This window comes from Moschus berezovskii, chromosome 17 (assembly GCF_049115385.1).
Source record: "Moschus berezovskii isolate FMDL1 chromosome 17, NW_MosBer_1.0, whole genome shotgun sequence".
In the NCBI taxonomy this organism is placed as follows: domain Eukaryota; kingdom Metazoa; phylum Chordata; class Mammalia; order Artiodactyla; family Moschidae; genus Moschus; species Moschus berezovskii.
Window position 1 is genome coordinate 24,702,522 of NC_142476.1, and position 20,176 is coordinate 24,722,697.

The following is a 20,176-nucleotide window of genomic DNA, read 5'->3' on the forward strand; positions in this document are numbered from 1 at the left end:
GTTTTCTATCGGGTATTAAAAGAGATGTTTGTACTCCTAACATCTTATTTTATGTTTACTGCTGAATTCTGATTTAGGTCACTGATCCTTTCTTCCTTTCCAATTATTTCATCACTGATTTTAAAGGTGGTGCAACCCATAACATGTTATATGTACAGTTGACCGTTGAACAACACAGATTTGAACTGCATGGTCCACTTACATGTGGATTTTTTCAGTAGTATGGTGTTTCAGAACACCACAGTAACTATACCTCCTCAGTTGCTTGGATCTGCAGATACCAAGAATGGCAAATTTGGAAGGACAGTGCCCCTCTCCCCTGAATTGTTCAAGGGTCAGCTGTAACTCAGTACAAGTCCTGAGAACTAAAAGATACCTAAAAAAAGATCATGTAAGAATTTTCACATCTTAAACATATAAGGAAATTTTTATTTGTCCAAGGAGTCTTGAGATTTATAAATTACACGAAGGCCCTGCGTAACCTTTGTGAGTAGCAGTTCTATAGTAATACAGTCACAGTGAGTTAGATGTATTACTGTAAATGTTGATTGGCTTTATTAACCAAAGGTTAAGTTGATAATACGAGACCATTGATTCAGAACATAAATTCCTCTTTGTTTACACATAATTGGCAGGAACAGATTTTGTTGTTCTGTCCAAATAAATGTTTACTCTGGTTTTTGTTTTCTTTCTTAAATGATCAAGATGTTTTCAGAGTAACTTTAAGTTGAGCTGTTATCATGCTGTAATTCAAGATTTAAATTACATAATTTCACAGTTTCAGCTACCCCAAGTTCTTCTTTGCCAAAGCGTACACGTGAAGAGGAAGAAGATAGCACCATAGAAGCGTCAGACCAGATCTCTGATGATACAGTGGAAATGCCTCTTCCAAAGAAGCTGAAAAGCGTTACACCTGTAGGAACTGAGGTATGTAAAGGTCCTTCTGTTTATTTTTACTGCTACCAATAGAAACAAGATGCTCTTTCAGTTACAACATTATTAAGTGAATGGACGTTTTTGGGGTCAAAATCCAGAAAAAACTGCTCTTAGTAGCAACATGTCCACTGACAGCCCTGGTACTATTATGTAACATAGCCAATACTGTTCTATTATCTTTGCATAAGTTTTATTGAATTTCCAATTTCAGTTTTAAAAACACAGTTATAGAAACATAGAATGAATTCCATTTCAGTTTTTTTTTTCAAATTCAAAGGAAGTTTATAGTCTCATGGGTGTTTTAAACTGGTACCTGCCATTTTTTCCCTCTGGTTGACCAAAATGGTTTTCCTTCATTTTCTTTTGTTTAGGATAAGTTGTAATGAATTGTTTTCTTGTCAAGCATTGAGACTACTGAATTCGTTTCACTGGCATGTATTTAGTTAACGTTCATTAACCTATTTTGTATATACCAAAGAGGAATGTGATTGGTTATATTTTTATAAGTAAATATAATTGAACATTTCTGATGTGTTGTTTCATAAAATTACAGATTTGAGTTTTGTTTTATTGGGAAACCTAGCTGAACAAGCGTTGCTTCATCTAGTGAACTGATACAATTCACACACTTGTATGTCCTGATTCAGGAAGAAGTTATGGCAGAAGAAAGTACTGATGGAGAGGTAGAAACTCAAGTATACACCCAGGATTCTCAAGATTCCATTGGAGAAGTAAGAAAAATGCTGAAAGTAAAGTAAACAAATGATTGCTTGAATGAAATGAGCTTTGACAAATTGAAATATTCTTTGGACTTCTATTTTCAATACGCTTCTTTTATATTTAATGAAATATTATTAGAATTGCCGATACAATTTCTACTTTGTTTTGCTTCTGATTAGTGTCCTGCCTTCTAAATTTTATTAAATGTGTTTCTTTATAGAAGGCACAAACTTTCTAAGCTAAGAGTTGTCACAAGTAAAGATGATTCACTCTTATTTATTTGAAAGGACGAGCTGGTTGAGTCTTGTATTTATCCATAGTGCCCATTTGTTGGTCCTCTGTTGCTCCCCTCTATTGCTTCCCTTATAAATTAAAATAATCTCTGAAAGGAAATGCATTTGTATGCATCTTCATCTTTTGAACTCTCATTGAGGCTTCTCCAGAAACAGCCTGACTAGTGGAAATGCATAGACTCTGAAGGTGCAAACTCTAGCTTTTGTTCATTACTTTACCACTTAGAAGCTGTATGACTATAAGCAAGATGTTAATTCTCTTTAAGCCTCTATTTTCTCATCTGTTCGAATAACTTTTAGTCTTGTAGAGTACCTAAAGTAGTACCTGCCATATATGAAGCACTCAAATTAATACTTTTCTTCCCTTCCTCTGCCCTACAAACTGAGAATTCATAATTTATGGTGTGTGTGTGTGCATGTGTGCACGCGTGTGCATGTACTCAGTTGCTCAGTCATATTCAACTCTTTTTCAGCCCCATGGACTGTAGCCTCCAAGGCTCCTTTGTCCATGGAATTTTCCAGGCAAGAATACTGGAGTGGGTTACCATTTCCTTCTGCAGGGGATCTTCCCAATCTAAGGATCACACCTGTGATTCTGGCAACTCCTGCATCAGCAGGCAGATTCTTTACCACTGTACCACCTGGGAATTCAATTTATAGTAATTTACTTGTAATATTAGAACATTAGTTAATGTAATTCATTATTATATGCCAAGTGTAGTTAAAATATTTGCTTTTAGTAAATAGTTTAATCCTCATAACAGATCTGGTCACAACCCTGTTTGATAGGTGAAGAAATCAATGCCTAGCTAAGTCATGTACCAAAGTTCTCATAGCGTTGGAGGTAGAATTTAATCTCAGGTTGTCTGTTTTTCATTTGTCTTGTTAAGCTTGAAACAATACTTTCTCTCTGGGTAAAGTTTTAGGATCACTTTATTCTAAAATTATCTGTATAAAATAAATTGTTTCAGGCTAATCACAAATAACCACAGATTGCAGGTAAATACTGGTTTTGTAGATGCATTAATTTTCTAAGGTAATTTTTTCAGATTTCCTTGACTACAAACAGAAAATTAAACCTCCAAGATGAATAGGTAATACTCTAAATGGCATCAGTTTCATGTATCTTTCAGAGAGGGTCATACCTGAAGAGCATAACAATTTTGAAGTAAGATGTGAATTTTGGTGTTATTGCCAGACTTGGTTAAATTATACTAGAATATTTTGTACAGAGCGTTTACTTTTGAGATAGACAAAATCGTCTGTGGCTCAGAAGTGCCATTGGGCTTTGCATTCTGCCTTCCAGCGTTGTCTACTCAGTGTGTGAATGTGTAACAGTTCATTTTTCTAATTTTCTGACAGTGGAGCAGATGTTCTTTGTAAGTGTTGTTTTTCTTGAAATAAGTATGTCAGTTTGAGTTACATTTTTAATTATACCATGACTTACTCATTTTTTCCATTATAATAAACATATTCTTTATGAATGATTTAGTTCGTAAGGCATTGTTTCTGCCTTGTATACCAGAAGGAGATTTTGGAACTCCCTGGTGATTCATTGGTTAGGGCTCTGTGCTCCCACTGCAGAGGGCGTGGATTCTATCCCTGGTCAGGGAACTAAGGTTCCACATGCCACGTGGCACAGCCCCCCTTCCTGCCCCAAAGAAAATCAGATTTTGCTGAGTACTGAACTAAAAAGTAAACAGTTTTTTGTAAGAAATATCAAAAATAAAGTTAAATTATGGTTTATTTCAGTAGCTAAAAATATGAAATTGTTAGATTAAGGAAATACATCTGGTGTATCTTTAATGTGGTTTGAAGGCTTAAGATAGGGTGTTTAGAAAGGGGGAGAAGTTTTTTTGTAAAAAGGTAATTGCAATAGTTTGTCTTATTTAGTGTGTTTTACAGATGGTTTCTGATTTGGGGAACATTTTTTGTCTTTTTTAATTATATGTTGCAATTCCATGTATATTCTTTTTTCTGACTTTGGTTTGCACTGTTAACTCACTGTGTTGGCTGTTGAGCACTTGACATGCATCAAGGCCAAAGTGAAATATTCTTAACTATGAAATATATATTGGATTTTGTAGACGTATTATAAATTTTAAAAGATAGGATGAATAATTATTATATTGATTCCACACTGAAATGATTTTTGGCTATATTAAGATTGTTATTAAAAATTGATTTCACTTGTTTTTTTCTATGACTGCTAAAAAATTTTAAATTATAGATGTGAAATGTATTGTGGCTCACATTATATTTCTGATGGACAGCATTCATCTACAGTACCACCCTGGTACCTTTGACACATACACGCGTGCGTGTGTGTGTGTGTGTTCTTGAAGTATTACCAAGTGGGATGCACGCGCGCGCGTGTGTGTGTTTGTGTGTGTGTGCTGTCTTTTTTATTGAAGTATTACCGAGTGGGATTTAGAATAATTTTTCTATAAGAAGGTAGTAAAGAAATCCAAAACATTTATCTTGAATTAATTCTGCTTTTGAAAACAATATTTTTTAAAATAAAATTCTCATAACCCATTAGTATTCTTTAGCCTTTACTTATCTCTACAGTATGTCACGGATAATTTTAAGTATAGTGAAGTGAAGTCGCTCAGTTGTGTCCGACTCTTAGCGACCCCATGGACTACAGCCTACCAGGCTCCTCCATCCATGGGGTTTTCCAGGCAAGAGTACTGGAGTGGGGTGCCATTGCCTTCTCCGTTAGTACAGAGTTTAAGATGAGTTGTTTTGTTGTGTAATCATTAGCTCTGGGCTTAAAGAAAATAATGTGACTAAGACAAAGCAATGTAGAAAAAAAGTTTGTCCTTTTCTTCTCCTTGAGAGCTCTGGACCCCTATCTCCTTCTTTAGGGCCCTGGACCCCTTCCTCTTTGAGGGCCCCAGACTCCTTATCAGCCTGCCTAAGAATTAACTCTCACATGCATGTTCAGTCGCATCCAACTCTTGCAATCCCATAGACTGTATCCTTCTAGGCTTCTCTGTCCATTGGATTTCCCAGGCAAGAATACTGGAGTGGGTTGCTATTTCCACCTCCAGGGGATCTTCCCCACCCAGGAACTGAACTTGTATCTCCTGTAGTTCCTGCATTGGCAGGTGGATTCTTTACCACTGAGCCACCTGGCAAGCCCCCAAGTACGCTGATTCTTTGTCAAAAACTTTTAAAAAGGAGTTCTTTTTCTCGTGGAACACTGACTGATACAGTTTCAGGGGTGGAGGAAATGACTTGGTCGAGGAGATGTGCAGGGAGCCGGTCTGAACAAGGCCCCAAATGTCGGCCCTGGGAACGCCTTGTAAGTGCTGTTCCCTGTCCCGCCACCCCTTAAAAGAGTCATAAAACGTTTACCAGGCTTCTTTGTTCTTCCTTGAGAAAAACAGAGCAAATGACCCTTTGCTTGGTTTCCTGTTTTTTCCCCCCCAGATTTATGTAGGTATATTTTCCTTATCTCTTAAAATAGATTAAGAATGTACTCCCTAATCTTTATAGCCTGCGGACTTGTTTTTCTTATCTCGTGAGCATTAGTCTAAATGCCAAGCTTGTCTTAGAAAGCAAACAAGCCTTTGTAATCTTCTATAGGTGTAATAATTAACCTGGTAAATGATTTAAACCACTTAAACCAATTTTAAGTATAATTGACTATTATTTATTCATTTATTTTTTTTAATTTTAAAGGGAGTCACTCAGGGAGATTATACGCCAATGGAAGACAGTGAAGAAACCTCTCAATCTCTACAAATAGACCTTGGGCCTCTTCAGTCAGATCAACAAACAGCTTCATCCCAAGATGGTCAGGGTAAAGGAGATGATGTCATTGTAATTGACAGTGATGATGAAGAGGAGGAGGAGGATGAAAATGATGGGGAACATGAGGTGAATTTGATTTGAAATAATTTATTGTTTTAAACTAAAATTCTGATTCCCTGTCACTTTAAGTAGATTGTTTTGCTTTTCTTTTATCCTGATTAGTTCTGAACTTAACATTTAGTAGTGAAATTTACATGGAGCAAGTGATGGAAAATCTCATTTGTTTTAATGATTACTTAGCGGAGAAGGCAATGGCAAGCCACTCCAGTACTCTTGCCTAGAAAAATCCCATGGATGGAGCAGCCTGGTAGGCTGCAGTCCATGGGGTCACTACGAGTCAAGACACGACTGAGCGACTTCACTTTCACTTTTCACTTTCACACATTGGAGAAGGAAATGGCAACCCACTCCAGTGTTCTTGCCTGGAGAATCCTAGGGACGGGGGAGCCTGGTGGGCTGCCGTCTATGGGGTCACACAGAGTCGGACACGACTGAAGTGACTTAGCAGCAGCAGCAGCAGCAAGTCCTTTAGGATTTGTTAGATTAATTAATCTTAAATCTCACCGATAAGTGACTATAGATTTAACTGTAAGCACTATGGTTTCTGAAAATAAAAGGATTGTTTTTTATTTTGTGGAACCCTCATAGTTCTTTTCAAAAGAAATTGAAGTGTGAAGATAATTATTTTTTAAGTGAAACTTCACATTTTGTTTTGGGTATTACTTCAGTATTGACGCCTTCTCCTTTTTTGATTCTTTTATTAATCAAACTAGGTATTTAAAAGCTCATAGTATAATTTCACAATTTTCTCATTCAATGCCACATTTTAAATTTAGAATCAAAGTGGACCACTTGACATTCATTTGACACCTAGAAGTTTTTATCTTTGAATTGATCTCATACAGACAGTTAGAACTCAGAGTTGACCATTAACAATACTAATTCCAGTAGGCCTCACAGTTTTGATTCTTGATACCACTGAAGTCTGAATTCCGTATAACTTTCAGGACAGCTTCTGTATCCTCATCAATGTGATGTCACTTAAATTTCTAATCATGATATCAAGATAATGTAAAACATGTATACCATATCCTGTATCTTTATTTATACTTGGGATTTTTTACAAGGATTATGAAGAAGATGAAGACGATGATGATGATGATGAAGATGACACAGGGATGGGAGATGAGGGTGAAGATAGTAATGAAGGCACTGGTAGTGCAGATGGCAATGACGGATACGAAGCTGATGATGCTGAGGTAACTGGCTAGAATTTGGACCATCATTTTCTTTAGGAACTTGCTTGGTACTTTCCAAGAGTATAAAAATCTTGTATTCTCTTGATGGATATGAAGCTGATGATGCTGAGGTAACTGGCTAGAATTTGGACCATCATTTTCTTCAAGAACTTGCTTGGTATTTTCCAAGAGTATAAAAATCCTGTCTTCTCAGAACACTATAGCTTTTCATATCTTTGGGTTTTTTGTTTGTCTCTGCTGTCGTTTGGTTAATTATTGAAGATAATTACTTGGTTTATTTGCATTTAGCATTCATATTTTGTCTTCAGGGTGGTGACGGGACTGATCCCAGTACAGAAACAGAAGAAAGTATGGGTGGAGGTGAAAGTAATCAGAGAGCAGCGGATTCTCAAAACAGTGGTGAGGTTTTGTTTAGTTTTCTTTTGTTGTTTTTGTCTCTTTTTAATTGAACACTTTTAATATTTTACTTAATATAATATTTTAACCTAACATTTTCTAAACTAAGATTACACTTAATGATCACATAGGTGGTAAAACTTAGTAAACTGGCAAGGAAAAGATTGGCTCTTGTTCTTGCTTTGTCATATTATTCTTATAAAGTCTACTGTGTTTATGTCTAAAAGGTAGTCATTATACTATTTTTTTCTACCGCATTGGAATACTATGAGATTCAGACTTTTTAAATCTATAAAGTATTATGAATGCCATGTGTTGCTTCTGCTCATAAGTGTAAAATTAAATCAAGGACTTCTAATAATAGTAATAGCAGTTCACAACCAGGAGAGGTCAGTCTAGTCAAACTGCATGTTTCAAGATTTGTGGGTATCAGTTTTAAAATATTGTCCAGTTTTCTGATGAATAAGAGACTTTTTCATCAATAGAGTGTGCCTTTTGCTAATTCTTGAAAAGATGAGTCCTGGCAATCAGCTAAAATGTTGTAGGCAGTAAAGAATTATAGAATTAGTAGAAAATAATTTTCTTTTAGAATCATTTTTAAATGTTTTTTGAAGACTCTGCTGTCATCTGGTTTTGATATTCTGGTTTTAACAGATAATACTGAGCCAAAATCAGTAGTAATATAATAAAAACCTTATATATGTAGACTAGTGGGAAAACAATATCTGAGCTTTTGTGTAGGCCTGTGTATAAAAATGTGAATTGTATTCTCATTTGAATTAAGGAAAGGAAACGCAGGCAGTCTTTTCAACTTTTAAATTTTTTAAGAGAATGAATATTGAACTATATAATGAAGAATAGTATTGCTTTTTAAGGGAGATAAGGAGCTAAGGAGATTAATTGTAATAATTTACATCTTTAAAGCGTTTTATGGATTTAAGAAATATCTTTTTTGTGTCACATAATTGGGTTATAGAGGGAAAGTTTTTGCCTAATATTATCACTGAAAGCTAAGTCTTGTGAGCATGAGTGTTCATAGCCTTTTTTCCTTGATACAAAACATAACAGATTCTCATTGAATACTTGTTGGGGAAATTCTTACAATAAGCTTACCAGGTTTTAAGTACCAGTGAAGAATCTGAAAAGCAGAAGCAAAGTTATATAACCAGGGCAAGTGTTAAAAGGTATTAAGTGTTAAAATGTTTATCTTGTGTTAAGCTAAATGCTTTCTGTCCATTATTTGAAGTCTTCAGAAAAATGTTTCTTGTGGGTTATATTTTTGTTTCATGAACCAGCCAAAGAAATAGAAGGAACTTGCTTAAGGCTGTACAGCTTTTGATTGCATACCTGTTATCTCTGGGTCTGCCACACCTCACTATTTTTTTATGAAAATATTAGTTAGGTGAACATTCGTAGTGGTAAGATTTATGGTTCTAGCGATTGTCCAAGTTACCTTATGGTAAACTTAATAGTTCAGAATAAACTTTTCTTTTCCTATAGGCGAAGGAAATACTGGTACTGCAGAGTCCTCTTTTTCCCAGGAGATATCTAGGGAACAGCAGCCATCATCAGCATCCGAAAGACAAACTCCAAGAGCACCTCAGTCACCAAGACGCCCACCACACCCGCTTCCCCCAAGACTGACCATTCATGCTCCACCTCAGGAGCTGGGACCTCCAGTTCAGGTATTAAAAGTACTAGTCATTCTGAACATTTTACTTTGAAAAGTGTTGGCTTTTCCTCCCTTTCTTTCCATTAGCTATTACTTTGTTTTTCCCCAGGAATTAAGTGAACTTTTTAATGTTTTGGTATATTTTTATAAAATTTTTGAGCTGAAACTAATCTCTGAATTATTTTCCCTTAAATATGGCAGACGTGGACTTTGGAAAAGCAAGGCTTGCTAAAGTCGTGTATAAGTTGAAATGATTATATTCAGAGAAAATAAGGGTCTGCTGTTTCGACAGGTTAAAGAAATTTTTCTTGGATTTTGATTAAAACATATTTCAGCAGCTGATCCATTTGTTTTGAAGATTTCTTTCTCCAAGGTGCATGAGTTCTTTTTAAAAGAAATTTCTGTTCTTAACAGATCTTTTTACTTATTATTTTTTGGAATCACACATATTAATACCCACTTTTCAGGTTCATGATAGTGTGCATAACCCTTTACATGAGACACTCTTTTGTAGTAGGATTGGACATCTCTGTCAGAAGCTCTTGAAGAAACAGCTGGAAAAGTACAAAGGATCTATTAATCATGTACCTTGAGTCTTACTTGGTAGTATACTAAATACTGTCATGGGTAGATTTTACCGAAATACCACTGGTGAAGATAAATTTTCTCATTTTCTGAAAATATAAATTCTTAGGATTGTTTATGGATCGTGCAAAATATACCATCTCTATTAATTTTTAATTGTCTAAATTGGGAAACAGTTTACAAGTAGTCAATACTGCTGTTTGAACTTTAAAGGATAGTTAAGCTTCAACATCCAAACACTTAAATCAGGAGATAGAAACTTAGTTATCAACAAATAACATAGGGTCAGAGTTTGGTTTTACCTGGTGATTACTGATTATCAACTGGTTAATAAAATATTTGTTGTTTAATATTATAGTCTGTATAATTAAAAACATGTCACTATTTACAAAACAGACTTCTTTAATACTGGTACAAGATTAGTAGCAGTTTAAGAAAAGTTCCAGCGATTACATTAATCTGCTAACATTTCAGTTATTTTATTACCAGCCTGATAAGCTATATCTGTTAGTGATTGGTGTTGCTTTCATTGCCTAATTTCTTAAATGAAATTCCTTTCTTGACACAGAGAATTCAGATGACTCGAAGGCAGTCTGTTGGACGTGGGCTTCAGTTGACTCCAGGAATAGGTGGCATGGTAAGTACCTACCTCTCATGTAAAAGTGATTTATTTGTTCAGCAGTTATTTGTCTCGTCCATACACATGATCCTGCCATGCCTGTTAAGTACTTGTTTTCTGTCTTTTTTAGCAGCAGCATTTTTTTGATGATGAAGATAGAACAGTTCCAAGTACCCCAACTCTTGTGGTGCCACATCGTACTGATGGATTTGCTGAAGCAATTCAGTAAGTTAATGAGATAGAACCATACTTTGTGACTAATCAAACTCTTTCCCTCTTAACTTGATTACATTTGATGGATACATTATTTGTTAAGTTCTATGCTAGGTACTAAGCACTTGAGAGTAGAAGGGTTGAGGATGTAGTGTTTGAGAAAATCACATCGAGATGAATGAAATACAGTTGCTTCCGTCAGGAATTTAAAATTTAAAGGCAGTATAGCAGTGGTTAAGAGCATGGGCTTTAGAGTTAGAATGCCTGGCTTTGAAACCTAGCTGTACTGCTTACTTGCTATATCAAGTTACGTGTAGTCTCTGTACCTGAGTATCTTCATTTTATTAATGAGAATAACACAATATTTCTTGCCTCATAAATTGTGAGAATTAAATGAATTTATGTTAACCATATTTATATAATATCACCTGTACATAGTAAATGCTTTATATCAGATGTTGGTGAAAGTGTTAATAATTACAGTCATCATAATGGATAATACTGTTGTATAAGCTAAGCTTATGCACAACTAATGATAATCTTAACACTCGAACAGAGGAATGAGCAAGAAACTTTGTTTATAAAAATGAAGGTGTGATTTTCACATAGGGGAAACGAATCTGAGAGAACTTAATGGGGACAGCATTAAATTGAGTCTTGAAAAAAAATACCTGAAGTTTACTGAGCATTCCCATGAATCAGTATTTTAATCTTCATAACTGTGAGACTGATCACGCCATCATGGTTATTGGATCTTTAAGATCTTTTTTTTGTATAGTTCTGTGTATTCTTCTGTGATCACTCACCTAGAGCCAGACATCCAGGATAAGAAGTCAAGTGGGCCTTAAGAAGCATCACTATGAACAAAGCTAGTGGAGGTGATGGAATTCCAGTTGAGCTGTTTCAAATCCTAAAAGATGATGCTGAAAATGCTGCGTTCAGTATGCCAGCAAATTTGAAAATCTCAGCAGTCACCACAGGACTGGAAAAGTACAGTTTTCTTTCCAGACCCAAAGAAAGGCAATGCCAAAGAAAGCTCAAACTACCGCACAATTGCACTCATCTCACACGCTTGCAAAGTAATGCTCAAAATTCTCTAAGCCAGGCTTCAACAGTATGTGAACCAAGAACTTCCAGATGTTCAAGCTGGATTTAGAAAAGACAGAGGAACCAGAGATCAAATTGCCAACATCCATTGGTTCATAGAAAAAGAGAGTTCCAGGAAAACATCTATTTCTGCTTTATTGACTACACCAAAGCCTTTGTGTGGATCACAACAAACTATGGAAAATTCTTAAAGAGATGGGAATACCAGACCACCTGACCTGCCTCCTGAGAAATCTGTATGCAGGTCAAGAAGCAACAGTTAGAACTGAACATGGAACAGTGGACTGGTTCTAAATTGGGAAAGGAATATGTCAAGGCTCTATATTGTCACCCTGCTTATTTAACTTATATGTAGAGTACATCATGCGAAATGCTGGGTTGGATGAAGCACAAGCTGAAATCTAGATTGCTGGGAGAAGTATCAATAACCTCAGATATGCAGATGACACCACCTTCATGGCAGAAAGTGAAGAACTAAAGATTCTCTTGATGAAAGTAAAGAGGAGAGTGAGAAAGCTGACTTAAAACTCAACATTTAGAAGACTAAGATCATGGCATCCAGTCCCATCACTTCACGGCAAATAGATGGGGAAACAATGGAAACAGTGACAGACTTTATTTTTGGGGGGCTCCGAAATCACTGCAGATGGTGATTGCAGCCATGAAATTAAAAGGTGCTTGCTCCTTGGAAGAAAAGTTATGACCAACCTAGACAGCATATTAAAACACAGAGACACTACTTTGCCAACAAAGGTCCATCTAGTCAAAGCTATGGTTTTTCCAGTAGTCATGTATGGATGTGAGAGTTGGACTATAAAGAAAGCTGAGTGCAGAAGAATTGATGCTTTTGAGCTGTGGTGTTGGAAAAGACTCTTGAGAGACCTTTGGATAGCAAGATCAAACCAGTCAGTCCTAAAGGAAATCAGTCCTGAGTGTTCATTGGAATATTTTGGTATTGAAGTATAGTCCAATACTACCAATACTCCAGTACTTTGGCCACCTGATGTGAAGAACTGACTCACTGGAAAAGACCCTGATGCCAGGAAAGGTTGAAGGCAGGAGGAGAAGGTGAGAACAGGATGAGATGGTTGGATAGAATCACAGACTCAATGGACATGAGTTTGAGCAAGCTGCTGGAGTTGCTAGTGGACAGGGAAGCTTGGCTTGCTGCAGTTCGTGGCGTCGCAGTCAGACACGACTGAGTAACTGAACTGTGAGAGTAGATACTCTTATTTCATTTGCAGATAAGGAAACACAGAGATGCTAACACATTGACTAGATTTCAGACAGCCAGGAAGTGACAGTTTTTAATTTCAAACCAGTCTCTGGAACCTATTTTTTAACTCTTGTGCTGACCACTCCTAAAGGATAAGAAGGCTTTTCACATGGAAGTGTGTATGTTTAATTGTGGTTGAAATATCTGTTGCACGATATGTACTTGAAGAGTAGAAAAAAAATGTTTATACAGAAATGGGAAGTGCTTAATTTTCTAAGGTATGTGATAATATATGGCCGTAAAACAAGTTTTAAACTTGCTCAGTTAACCGCAACTCACCTCAGGTAACAGAGCCCATTGATCAGTGTCAGCCCCATCCTTCTGAAAGTCAGCCAGTCAGAAACACTCATCTAAAAAACTGCCCTGGAGGAATTTAAGTTCCTTCTAATAGAAGGAGACAGGTTTAAAATTTTACCTGATAGAGATTGTCCTTAACTAAAACAATGATGGAAACAGGAAATAGATTCAAGAGTATAATCCATAAACCAGGGTACAATCCATAAACATCAATAGCTGGCTAGCCAGGGAAGGTTAGGCTAAGGAGTGGGCAAATAGTGAGATAATGCTATTTTATATCCTGGATTATGGGCAGAAAGCTGAATGATAGTGTTATTAGGGCAGGGAGAAAACAAATTTCTAGCCAGCTAATAATTGAATCTTTTCTAGACCAACATTGAAAACTGAGACAAACTTTTTTCATGTAAAATCATTTTGGTTTTTGTTATATCTCATGTTCAGTATATGTTGCTTTTTATGTATCTACATAGCAGTTTCTAGCAGATTTGAGAAACGTGAGGCATAGGTGAGGAGAGCTGGAAGCTATGTATGTATTAATCATGTTTATATAAATCACATAATATGAATCCCATGATTTATATTATTGCTAAGTTTTTGACAACTGATATTTTGAAAATATTTTCATATGTGAGAATTTCTTTATCAACTTTATTTTCAAACTATTTTCCTACTTTGTTTTTGTTTATTCTTCCTTCTTCCTGTTTTCTTTCCATCATTGCAGTTTAAACAAGGTAACTTTAAAGGTCATCTTAAATTAATTTTTGTCTATTTAGTTCCCCACAGGTTGCTGGTGTTCCTAGATTCCGGTTTGGGCCACCTGAAGATATGCCACAAACGAGTTCTAGTCACTCTGATCTTGGCCAACTTGCTTCTCAAGGAGGTAAATAGCTAAATAAAAGCTTTGCTCTCCTGGATTTGCATGTATTTGGTAATAAACTGTTCTGACATGATTTTTTTTTTTAAGTGAGCAAGTATTAGTTTAAAAAAACTTATATCTAGGAAAAAAGTGTAATATATTTAATACTTATTAAGCAGTGCCTTAGGTATAAGTGTTCCCAACAACATTTTCAGTTCTTTGGGCATAATGACTGACTTTTACGTTTATATCTCTTTGGGCTTCTAGTATAGTGTCAGGAATATTTGTTGTGCCCATAAATATACATGGGTACTACTATCCATTTTAAAGTTGTTGGAAGGAATGCAGTATATATTTTTAGTTTGATGTTTAACATTCCAGTTAAGTTTATAAACCTAATTAGATATTTTCCATTAACATTAAAAATAAAAAATGTTATAAATATGTAGAATAAAATGATACCTAAAGTAATAGCAGTTGGTTACTTGAACATGAATTACGCTATTTCTGGAATTAATTACACTTTAATCATTGGTTGGCATTCATAGAACACACTGTATTTCTGAGAGCTGTTACGGTATTGTAAATGAATAGGGAATGCATACTGGTCTAATAATAAGCCCAGAACAGAAGAATAATCTGCAGCCCTTATGTAAGTCATGAAATTCATCTTAGTCCTTGGGTGTTTTAGGATGTTAGGTCTAATACTGTTTCCCTCTACCAATATGAAATTGTGAGTTGACTTCAGAGAAATTCAAAGTTTTAATGTGGCTTTATTATAGTACTTCTAAGACTTGGAAGTCAGATCTAAGCTTAGATTGGAATGCTACCACTTTACTAGTAACTTTGGGAAAATTAATTAACTTCTTTGAAATTAAATTTCTTTAGCAAAAAAGGAGACTAATAATAAGCTTGCAGTTTGGGTGAAGAGTAAATTCAAACATAGTACCTGGTTCATAGTTGGCTACTCAATAAAGTTAGCTTTTATGAAACTGAGAGCACTTCAGCTGGTCTTTTTTAGGGTACTTAAATTAGTGTTGTTTCCATGATGACAGAAAGGCGGGTTTGATCCTTGGGTTGGGACGATCCCCTGGAGAAGGAAATGGCAACCCACTCCAGTATTCTTGTCTGGGAAATCCAATGGACAAAGGAGTCTTGTGGGCTACAGTCCATAGGGTTGCAAAGAGTCAAACACAACTGAGCAAGTGAACAACAACAAATTGGTGTTAGTGTTAAGAATACATTTAAATTGTATTTACATTTTGGGGGGATTGACTTTTGCTTAATGGGCTAATTGTGGGCTTCAACAGAGTTATGTGTCTCCACTGATTAGTTTTCTTTCTTTTAGATATCTAGGGAGTGGGCAGTATTTTGTCCTTTCAATCATTAATGTTCAGAATTGTCTTTAGGTTTGGGAATGTATGAAACGCCCCTTTTCCTAGCTCATGAAGAAGAGTCGGGTGGCCGAAGTGTTCCGACTACTCCTCTACAAGTAGCAGCCCCAGGTAGGTATCAGAGGCAGATCAGTAGATTATGTTTTATTGGTGAAATGGAAACCTGTGATTAAAAATTTAAGGAAACCACAAAGCTAAAGTTTTCATTGCTCTTCTGGTCTTTTCATTTTCAAGTGACCGTATTTACTGAGAGCACCACCTCCGATGCCTCGGAGCATGCTTCTCAGTCTGTTCCAATGGTGACGACATCCACTGGCACTTTATCCACAACAAACGAAACAGCAGCAGGCGATGATGGAGACGAAGTGTTTGTGGAGGCAGAATCTGAAGGGTAAATGTTTACCTTGTAATGTTTGCATGCTTATACTTGTCAGACTTTTACATTTTTTTGTTCTTTCCTTAAGCCAGAAAGAAACAGTCTCTTGAGCTATATTTTCAGAGGCATCCTTTTACAAAAATAAACCGAGCCATATATTTTGGAAAGCCAATTTTTGCACAAAATATTATAAGACTTAGACATTATTATTACAGAAGAGAGATAACTTTTAAAATGTTTATATCCTTGAAAATTACATATGATGCATTCTAGGACAAAGTATTCTCTGAAATCATTGGTCCTCTTCCACTAATGTAGCTGCTTGAACTTTTCCCCAAGAAAGAAGTCTTTCTGTGAAAATTAGGAAATGTTAGGAAATGACTCACTTTTCCATTTGGTAGAGGTCTCTCAAGCAAACTTCACCTATTTTTTATTCATGTGCATTGAGAACTTGGTCTGAAACACTGACTTCTTAAAAATTAGAAATCTTCAAGACCTGACTTAACACATCAGTTATAAGCAAAGTTTAAAAAGAAGTATTTAACAACAAATCATCTGAATTTTTTTTAAACCTAAGGAGGTAGAACAATTTAATAGAAAGAACTCACTGGACAGTGCTTTGGAGAAGTTTAACTTTCAAAGCGGAACCTGATTCTTTATAAAATAAAAATGTTAGACTGCTTTGTCGTCAAAAGCATAGCTAGAAGTAGAACCCAGATTTCTAGGTAGTGCTCAAGTTTTGTTTTATTTAGCAAGATTTTGTTAATGTAATTAACAGCCCAACTGTAGTAGATACATAAGAAAAAATGAAGTCTGCTGATACACCTCTAACTCACTGCTGCTTAATTTGAGAAAGTTACAGACCCTGCTGAAATATTCAGTTCAGTTCAGTTCAGTTCAGTCGCTCAGTCGTGTCCGACTCTCCGCGACCCCATGAATCACAGCACGCCAGGCCTCCCTGTCCATCACCAACTCCCGGAGAACACTCAAACTCATGTCCACAGAGTCGGTGATGGCATCCAGCCATCTCATTCTCTGTCGTCCCCTTCTCCTCCCGCCCCCAACCTTTCCCAGCATCAGAGTCTTTTCCAGTGAGTCAGCTCGTCGCATGAGGTGGCCAAAGTATTGCAGTTTCAGCTTTAGCATCAGTCCCTCCAATGAACATCCAGGATTGATCTCCTTTAGAATGGACTGGTTGGATCTCCTTGCAGTATAAGGGACTCTCAAGAGTCTTCTCCAGCACCACAGTTCAAAAGCATCGATTCTTCGGCGATCAGCTTTCTTCACAGTCCAACTCTCACATCCATAAAAATATGGAACGCTTCACGAATTTGCATGTCATCCTTGCGCAGGGGCCATGCTAATCTTCTCTGTATCGTTCCAATTTTAGTATATATCAATGTATGGCAAAACCACTCAGGACACGACTGAGCTGAAATATTAGGTGCCTTTAATTCCATACCATGTATGCAAGTCACTTTAAATGTGTCGTTTTTAATCCACACAGTTTCACAAAGTTTTGTCCCCATTTTATAAATGAGAAAGCTCAGACTCTGAACATGTTAAAATAACTTGCTTAGACTGTACTTCTCTAGTTTTCAGCTGTAACAGTCATAAGAGGTATCTTTCAGGTTCAGTTCAGTTGCTAAGTCATGTCCAATTCTTTGTGACCCCATGGACTACAGCACACCAGGCTTCCCTGTCCATCATCAGCTCCCGGAGCTTGCTCAGATTCATGTCCATCGAGTCAGTGATGCCATCCAACCATCTTATCTTTTGTGGTCCTCTTCACCTCCTGCCTTCAGTCTTCCCAGCATCAGGGTCTTTTCCAGTGTGTTGTTCTTCACATCAGGTGGACAAAGTATTGGATTTTGTTTCAGCATAGGGCCTTCCAGTGAATATTCAGGACTGATTTCCTTTAGGATTGACTGGTTTTATCTCCTTACTGTCCAGGGTACTCTCAAGAGTCTTCTCCAACACCAGAGTTCAAAAGTATCTATTCTTCAGCACTCAGCTTTCCAGCTCTCACATCCATACATGACTACTGGAAAAACCATAGCTTTGACTGGACAGACCTTTGTTGGCAAAGTAATGTCTCTTCTTTTTAATATGCTGTCTAGGTTGATCATAGCTTTTCTTCCAAGGAGCAAGCGTCTTTTAATTTTCCGACTGCAGTCACCATCAGCAGTGATTTTGGAGCCCAAGAAAATAAAGTCTGTCATTGTTTCCATTGTTTCCCCATCTATTTGCCGTGAAGTGATGGGACTGGATGGCATGATCTTCCTTTTTTGGATGTTGAGTTTTAAGGCAAATTTTTCACTCTCCTCTTTCACTTTCACCAGGAGGCTCTTTAATTCTTCACTTGAAGCCATAAAGGTGGTGTCATCTGCATATCTGAGGTTATTGATATTTCTCCTGGCAGTCTTGATTCCAGCTTGTGCTTCATCCAGCCTGGCATTTCACATGATGTAATCTGCATATAACTTAAATAAGTAGGGTGACAATGTACAGTCTTGATCTTTCAGGTACAGGGTTACTAACAGGTGTACTGAAGTTTGCAGATAATAAAAACAGGAGCACATTTAAGTTATTCTTGTACTCTTAATCTTCCTCACTTGTTTTTTGATGTGCTTTCTCAAATGGGAGAGAGAGAGAAGGACTTATAGCTTTGAGCCAGGAATTTACCTACCCTAGCCTCATCTGGGCTAGAGCCCATGGTGAAACAGTGGTATATTATTAATAGTTGGAACTGTTGTGGATTATTTTAGTATCTACTTTTGTTGAAAGTTGTTTCACAATTTATCAAAACCAAGATACTGTTATCTACCGTGAATATCAAGAATGTGAATGTCTTTTGTTAAAAAGAAAAAAAGAACAGCAAAAAAGAGGAGAAAATAAAATTGGAATATGTCCTAGTGAGAAAAGAAGTGAGCAAAAAGGAACTTGAGCTCTCTTTTTCCCCTGCCTTTTAAATATATGGCTACTATTGTTAGAGTCTGAAATTTTGAGTTGGAGGGGACCTCTGGGTTATTTAAATGATAAACTATATTTTAAAAAAAAGTTTGGGAACAATTTAGGATACATGCTGGGATCAGTTTTGTATTTTCTAATGAATTTTTGTTTTCCTTTCTCAGTATTAGTTCAGAAGCAGGCCTCGAAATTGATAGCCAGCAGGAAGAAGAGCCTGTTCAGGCCTCTGATGAGTCAGATCTTCCTTCCACCAGCCAGGACCCTCCTTCCAGTTCTTCTGTAGGTAAGTCCCTGCTCCAGACTGCAGTGCAGCTTTCACACATCAGTCTTGTTTGCAAAAGACACTGTTGGTAACAATTGATAATTCTTTTCTCCTTGACTTTTAAAATGCTTATTTGAAAGGAAATTTTTACTTTATTAAAAAGAACTTTTAATTTGTATTAAAGGGAATTGGTTGTATCAAAGGTGCCATAGGGGCAGAAGGGATGGATTATTGGGAGGGACGCTAAAGAGTAGTCTCCAGGCCTCTTGCCTATATTTAAACCAGAGCAATTCCTTTTTTATTTCTTCTAACTGGTAAGTTCTACATGAGATTTGGTATGTAGAGTTGAGGGTTGGGAGGCCTGTTGCTTAGAAAGAAATTGAAATTTACTTATGTGAATAGTTTTAAAGTTTGGTTTTTCACGTTTTTGAAGTTAACTTTGAAAAGGGCTATGGATCTTTCTTGCAATAAAAATTATTTCTGCAGATCCTTTTAAAAAATAATATTTATTGAGTACTTACTTTGTATCAGACAGTATTCTAAGCCCTTTACCTGTATTTATACATTTAATTCTCATACACCCAACGTGGTAAGCACATATCTGCATTTCTTAGAAATGGGAACTGAGTCACAAAAAGGTTGAATAATTTCCTTCAAAGTCACACAATAATGGGCAAGCCAGGATGCAAACTCAAGAAGTTTGACTGGAGACTCCACTCTTAAATGGTACACTGAGATAGCTTATTTATCTCACAGTTTTTAGCTAGGGAATTTCTTTTATTATTAAATAAATATATCCTCAGTCACCCACTCTTAATTATTTCATTTTAAATTATTTATAGCAGTAATCTTCAAACTCTGTCATGGAACCTTCAGGTTTTATGGAAGACCTGCTCAGTTACTGCTTTTTTCAGTCACAGCACTTGGCTATCTCAAGACCTCTTCTCCCTTTCTGCTGCTTTTCTATGACACATTAACCCAATAGCTAATATGCCAGATTCAGATTCTGTATCTGTAAAGCTAGTAACTTTAAATCTCTGCTCACTTCATTGTGAAATATGGACATTCATAACTCATCTTGCAATCAGGATTAGAAATAATGTATGTAATTATAACTCAGTGC

General features: G+C 36.4%; 1 protein-coding gene and 1 non-coding gene across 2 annotated transcripts in view; one reads left to right on the forward strand and one right to left on the reverse strand.

Moving 5' to 3' along the window:
- TPR (translocated promoter region, nuclear basket protein) overlaps positions 1–20,176 on the forward strand; it is a 65,360-nt gene that overhangs the window by 42,995 nt on the left and 2,189 nt on the right. The window contains exons 39-50 of the mRNA XM_055419087.2: positions 779–927; positions 1,584–1,667; positions 5,640–5,837; positions 6,899–7,030; positions 7,339–7,429; positions 8,927–9,111; positions 10,252–10,320; positions 10,433–10,527; positions 13,969–14,075; positions 15,461–15,556; positions 15,680–15,836; positions 18,956–19,074. Coding sequence (XP_055275062.2) covers positions 779–927; positions 1,584–1,667; positions 5,640–5,837; positions 6,899–7,030; positions 7,339–7,429; positions 8,927–9,111; positions 10,252–10,320; positions 10,433–10,527; positions 13,969–14,075; positions 15,461–15,556; positions 15,680–15,836; positions 18,956–19,074 — 1,482 coding nt within the window. The remainder of the gene's footprint in view (positions 1–778; positions 928–1,583; positions 1,668–5,639; positions 5,838–6,898; positions 7,031–7,338; positions 7,430–8,926; positions 9,112–10,251; positions 10,321–10,432; positions 10,528–13,968; positions 14,076–15,460; positions 15,557–15,679; positions 15,837–18,955; positions 19,075–20,176) is intronic.
- LOC129551833 (U6 spliceosomal RNA) lies at positions 17,129–17,233 on the reverse strand. Its single transcript, XR_008685147.2, has one exon. It is a non-coding gene; the product is annotated as a U6 spliceosomal RNA (small nuclear RNA).